This window comes from Myotis davidii, unplaced genomic scaffold (genome assembly GCF_000327345.1).
Source record: "Myotis davidii unplaced genomic scaffold, ASM32734v1 scaffold385, whole genome shotgun sequence".
Taxonomy (NCBI): domain Eukaryota; kingdom Metazoa; phylum Chordata; class Mammalia; order Chiroptera; family Vespertilionidae; genus Myotis; species Myotis davidii.
The window spans coordinates 682,898-689,596 of record NW_006296096.1 but is presented as its reverse complement, the minus strand read 5'-3'; the positions used below and the strand labels follow the sequence as shown (position 1 = coordinate 689,596).

The window sequence follows — 6,699 nt, the reverse complement described above, 5'->3', positions numbered from 1 at the left end:
CTGAGGGCTGAGAAGAACACTCTCCCAAGACTTCAGATCAACAATTAAAAGCCCCCTAAAAGATATTTTTGCCATTCTTTTTCATCTTATACTTCTCTAATTTTCATTTTACCATTCCTATCTGAAAAGACCCCGTGGCCAAAAGTCTTGGGAAAGAATCAAAGCCCCATTTGCTATGTGCTGCTAAATGCCTTAAGGAAAAATTTTCAGTGCATCAAACTTTTAAAATGTTATTTTCCCTTGCTTTGAAAAGAGAATAAAATATGATCAGCAAGATGAAAGTTATTAGTACCGAAGGAAACCAAAACAGAATGTCTGAGAGCTGACCTTCCAAGGGTAAATGTTTGCTATTTTACTTTCACTTTCCCTAGATAACCAAGATACAATTTTAACGCAGAGCTCCTAAATGAGGAAAATATCATCCATAGTTGCTTTCCCAGTGCCCTAACCACGTGCTCATTCAATTCCCATTCAACCGAAAAGATCAACTGTAAAACGAAATGTATAAAAACCAGAGCACACCTCTCTTTGCTTCCCACTAAAAAACAAACAAAAAAAACTCATTATGATGATTTATTTTTTATTTAACACATAACATTTGTCATTCCCATTTGGTAGGATGATATCATGACTTCTCTGTAGAGTTATACTTTCAATTCCAGGACACTCTTTACACATGAAGTAATTCCTCCAAGGAACGGTGCCTCTGAGTATCTCTAATGACTTAGCAGTCCATGGAAAACAATTGGCAATAAGAGGTAAAAATACACAATGTCAGGATCAATCACCATTCTAATAAAGAGGTTTCATAATATAGAAACAAAGAAGGTTCACTTCTATAGAAGGTAAATATTCATTTATTCATTATTTACTGAGTACCTACTATGTGCCAGGCATTGGGGATACAAAGATCTCTAAGGCACAAGGCCCTCAGGGTTGTTGTGGAGCCTACCAAGCAGCCAATACAATGTGGAAATGTGCACGGATCTAGCTGACGCACAAGGAGAGCTAAGAGCAGACTGCAACGTCAGGAAGAAGGAAGACATTGACCTTAAGATGGACTTGGGGGCCTGCAAAAAAAAATGAGACATGAGGAAATCCAGTTTTTCAAAGTTTTTGAATAAAAAAAAACAAACCGCTTTCTGAGGATGAAAACATGTCAGAGGAAGTGTTACCTATAAAATTTACTCAGATCAGTTTTCCAACACACACACAAAAATTCATTTGGTTGAGGAGCAGAATGTAACTTATGCTAAAGAATAAACAAACATTATTGTATCTGAGTGACATACTAAGGGAGGCACTAAATTATTGAGGGAATGCTATGCTATATGGCTTACATTGCCATCTTTCTAAGGGAAGGTGACATAAGCTTCTACTACCAAGTTTACAAAACACCATTTGATGGTTGCAATTCATTTTCTCTGGCAGGAGGAGACAATCACCGTGCTAACCCTGATAATTTATACTACATTATGCACAACTAAAAACAGCTAGCCAAAGAACCTATCGCAATTCAAGAACAACAGTCTGTCCCATCAGCACACAGAAAATATCCTGTATTTTCTATTCAGGGTAGGATGATTGTCCAGTCGCTCTCTTCTCTTCCGTACTGCAACAAAAACAAGAAAACATGTTTCAGTTTATCAGCTAACAATGCTGGAACAGTTTATAAATAAACTCAAAATAAACAACATTGTACAAAAGGTTCACTTCTGTTTTGAACATAAAAAATATATTCACATGAAAAATAAGATGAGACAGCCCTAGATGGTTTGGCTCGGTGGATAGAGCCTTGGCCTGTGAATGGAAGGTCCCCTGGTTCAATTCTGGTCGAGGGCACATGCCCGGGTTGCAGGCTTGATCCCTAGTAGGGATTATGTAGGAGGCAATGATTCTCTCATCATTGATGTTTCTCTCTCTCTCCCTCTCTCTCTCTCTGTCCCTTTCTCTCTGAAATCAATAAAAATATATTTAAAAAAATAAGATTAGACAGAAACAAACAAATATCTGGAATCACAAATCTTATAATTGTTGTTGAACTCAAATTTATAGTTGATATAGGTCCCTTCTATGCTCACATGCATGCTGTTTCATTACCAGTTAGCTTCTGCTCTCCAAATGGCATAACTGGGTTTAACTCTGTCATCTTTACTCTGAGTATACACTGAGTGGCCAGATTATTATGACCACCCCATCAGTGCTTCATTGGGCCAACTTTTGCCTTCAATACTACGGCGATTCTTCTTGGCATTGATTCCACGAGATGTTGAAAGGTGATGCGAGGAATCTGACACCAGGCCTGATGAATAGCACAGTCCAGTTCTGTGAGATTTGATGGTTATGGAACCAGCTGCCTGATGGCTCTTAACTTTGTCCCACAAATGCTCAATTGGATTGAGATCTGGTGATTGTGGGGGCCACCTAAGCAAGGTAAAGTCTCCCTCATGTTCTTAAAACCACTCCTGCACAATATGAGCACCGTGGCATGGCGCATTGTCTTGGAGGAAGCCATCTCCATTGGGATACGCCATCAACATGATAGGATGAAATTGATCAGCAACGATACTTAGGTATGTTGTGCTATTCAGACGTTTATAATGATCTGGCCCTCTAGCAACTTCAGCGCAAAATTATAGCTAATTTGCTTACAAATGTCAGGTGGTCATAATAATCTAGCCACTCGATGTATTTCCCAGATGAGTACACCAGTGTCACCTGGCAACATGTTAGAAATGCAAAATCTCCAGCACCACCTCAGACTTCCTGAATCAGAAACTGGGCAGGTGTGTCCCAGTAGCCTGTGTTTCAGCAAGCATTCTGGGTGATTCTGATGAGAGCTATGGTTTGAGAAGGACTGCTGTAGAATCCCCTTACCCCCTTCTCCAGAGCCTTTTATGTTCACAGACAAAAATATTATATTAACAAGCCCAGTGGGTCTGAACAATGACTTTGTTTTTTAAGTGAAAGTTGTGGTATGGTAGCATCCCAATTTTTCTTATCCCTTCGAAAATCATGGATCTGCATCATAATCACAATTAGATTATCTGCATCAGCAAGTTAGCTTTCGCAGACCTAAATTTTCATATTTGAAATGGAATTAAATGAAAGATTAAAATATTCCAGATGTCAAAGACAGGAAGCCAATTCCATATTCATGTGTTCATTCATTTGTTCAACAAACATGTGTTTAAATGAGTGTTCACCCTTTGAGCAAGTACTGCATGCCAGTACCCGTGCCAAGAGCCTTACAGGCTTATTACCTCAGTTATTCCCACAGTAACCCCAGATAGTAGGTGCCATTGTCAACCCCATTTTATGAATGAGAAACTGTATATCAGGGAGATTAAATAAGTTTCTTAAGGATGTGGTTTGTAAATGGGAGAGTCCAGACTCCAGCCAAGGTCTCTTTCACACTAAAGACCAGATTCTTGACCACCATCTGGATTTCCCTGCACATGTTCACATAGTCATGCGTGGGGACAGACCTGGAACTGACCCTCCCTACCCAAGTAGTATGCCATGAAGTCTGCCACTAGGCATTTTGCCTACATCAGAGGATGCCCCCTTTTCACATGAATTGGCTCTGTAGTCCTAATCTCACTCGGCTGAAATTAATACAAGACATCTGAAAATTCTGAATTGGAAAGAACCTTAATAATCCTCTTATTTGGATGAACCCAGTAAGTGGGGCTCTGGTTTTTACTTCACTTCAGAATAATTCCACTTTGGTTTTGTATACTGGGATTCCAGGAAAGATTCCTTTTGCAGAAAGCACTGCTGCTTAAAAATCAACTGTGAACTCATAAACCAAGCTTCTCATTGTATATATGAGGACACTGAGTCTCGAGGAAACTCGTAATCGCAAGTTCAGTTCTCCTACGTCACGTTGTCCATGTGCTGTGTTCAAGATCTCAGTGAGCAGAAACTACCGAATTGGAAAAATTACTGGGAGCCAAGAAAGGGCCTACCTACAACCTGCTGGTTTACATGAAAAGGAGAGTGAAGGAAGCCCAGTGACTGACTATACGTGACCTGCTTAATCCACATCAGAAATGGATACCTGAAGAGTGTGGCTTCCACTACTGACTCTTGATTCATGGCGAATGCTGGATAAAACATTCCCAGATTCTGCCTGATTTATGTACGGTGTCAACATGATGGAAGGTAAGAGCAAAATATATGTTTTATTTTTCTTATTTGTATTCCCATTAATACATTAGACACCTTTCCCATTAATAACACTTGGATGTCAGCATATTGACATTTTAGTAGATCTATAGAACTATGATTCATGACCACTATAATTTCACCGTCAATCTCATCAGTTAAAATAAATTTGTGTTCAATTAGTTGTTTTAGTTTTAGAACCATTGGAAAATCAATTTTGGTTACAATAATAGTCATAGGCCATATTGCTCTGTGAACCTGCATAATATGTATTAAGTTTTACCCCTCTCATCCTGCAATTTATGCTCTTATGTAAAATCACAGCATTCTGAGATGTATCCCAGAGATAGGGTAATATGGGTAATTCATAATGCTAGACTTAGGCAGTTAGCAATCAAACTTTTCATGTGCATGATGGATAATTCAATTTAACTTTGCAAGGGAAAATAATTCAAAGTAGAGATGGCAGATTTTAGCAGAGATAACAAATTACATTTTTTCCTCAAGAGTAGGTGTCCCGAGGAGGAGGGGAAAGAGAACACGTGCCTGTCTGGGCTAGGCTGTCCTTATACCATTGTCAGTGTCATTACAAACCACAGCAGCAGGCCTACCCCTTCAGCACTGGGCAGGCCTTCTGTAAGTCACATTTATTAAATTTTGTTCATCGGAATCAAAGATGGGGCTAAAGCAGCCGTGGGCAAACTACGGCCCGCGGGCCGGATCCAGCCCATTTGAAATGAATAAAACTAAATAAATAAAGACCGTACCCTTTTATGTAATGATGTTTACTTTGAATTTATATTAGTTCACACAAACACTCCATCCACGCTTTTGTTCCGGCCCTCCAGTCCAGTTTAAGAACCTATTGTGGCCCTCGAGTCAAAAAGTTTGCCCACCCCTGGGCTAAAGCAACACAACAGAACACATTGATGCTGTAGGATGGTACTCTGAGCCAATGTGGAAAACTATCTGTGTGATGTGCAGAATTTTCATCTTTCACGAATGCCAGTTAGAACCCTCAACCAAAACATGACTAATGTCAAGTTCATTACTTCATAATCAATGTATGATGGCAAGTAATTTTACAGGGCCCTTGCTAAAATGTCTTTATATTCAGCAGAAAAAGTTCTTAATTCTTACAACATAAAAGGATAACCTATGTATCTAATAAAGCTGGAATATGCAAATTGACCATCACACCATCACAACATGGCAGCACCCAGTCCCCTCAGCCCCGCTGGAGTCCCCCAGTCCTTTCAGCCCTGCCAGGGGAACGGCAGGTGCACATTGCGGCCGGACCCACCCTCAGCCCCCCAGCTGCCCAGAGCCAGCCTGAGGCGCAGGCAAGCCTTGGATGTTGGCTGCCCAAGGCCCAGGGCCAGCCCAAGGCACAGGCAAGCCTTGGATGGTGACTGCCCGGCTGGCCGAGTCTTGCGCTGCGGCAGTGGCAGCAGCAGAGGTGTGATGGGGGCATCACCTTCCCCTGATGGCTGGGTCACCTCCCACCCCTGAGGGCTCCCGGACTGTGAGCAGGCCGGGCTGAGGGACCCACCCCCTCCAGTGCAAGAATTTTCATCACTGGGCCTCTAGTAAAAATATAAGTGCTGTCTACCAGGTAGCAATCTGTCATTCTTCTTCAAATCCTATTCAATAGCCTTGCAAAGTTCTGTAATGCCATAGCACGTGGAGAAGTGTGCATTAGGAAACAAGGAGAGGCTGAGAAGCTGGTCACAGGCCTGCATCCTTAAAGCAACCAGGAAATGTTCACTCAGAATGCACACACTTTGAAGGTCAGCTCAGGACATCGACAGGGGGAAAAGGTGGAGCTCTACCTTCTTATGCAACTGAATAGCATCAAGCTGTTACACTGAAAACAAGAAAAATTCCATAACCACAAAGGGTCTTTCAAAGCTGTAGTGTCTAGTGAGAAAAGAGATTTTTCTATCAGCCTTTTCTTTTTTCTTTTAATTTTTTAAACAGACTATCTTTTTTTATTAATACTCAACAGAGGCTATATTTGTTTTGTTGTTGTTGATTTTTAGAAAGAGGGGAAGGGAGAGAGAGAAAGAGTAAAACTTTGATATGAGAGAGAGACATCAATTAGTTGGCTCCCAAAACCCAGTATGCTGTACCTTAACTGATAATCAAATCCATAACCTATTGGTGTACAGGACGATGCTCCAATCACCTGAGCCACCTGGCCAGGGCTAAACAGACTATCCTGAAGTTAATTTTTCAAATTAAATTTATTGGGGTGACATAGGTTTTAAATGCACATTTCTATGATACATCATCTGTGCGATGCACTGTGTCTTGCAGTCACTACTTCCCCCTTCCTGAAACCTCAGAAGCAGCACAGCCAGTTACTCAAACATGCTCCCCTCATAGTTAAGACCTGGGTTCCAGCTTCTAGCTAATTCCGACACCAGTCTTGATGTGTATGTCATTTTGAAAAATTCTAAACCAGATTCTCTGAAAAACTTTTGAAGAATAATTTGGCATTATTCAAGACCTCCTCCCACCTCCTGG

General features: G+C 41.0%; 1 protein-coding gene across 2 annotated transcripts in view; it reads right to left on the bottom strand.

Moving 5' to 3' along the window:
- Positions 1-560: 560 nt before the first annotated feature.
- The window catches only part of BCAT1 (branched chain amino-acid transaminase 1, cytosolic), a 54,391-nt gene continuing 48,252 nt past the window's right edge, over positions 561-6,699 (bottom strand). For both annotated transcript variants that reach the window (XM_006771020.2, XM_006771021.2), the window contains exon 11: positions 561-1,612. In XM_006771020.2, the coding sequence (XP_006771083.1) occupies positions 1,571-1,612 (42 nt within the window). In that variant the 3' untranslated portion in view covers positions 561-1,570. The remainder of the gene's footprint in view (positions 1,613-6,699) is intronic.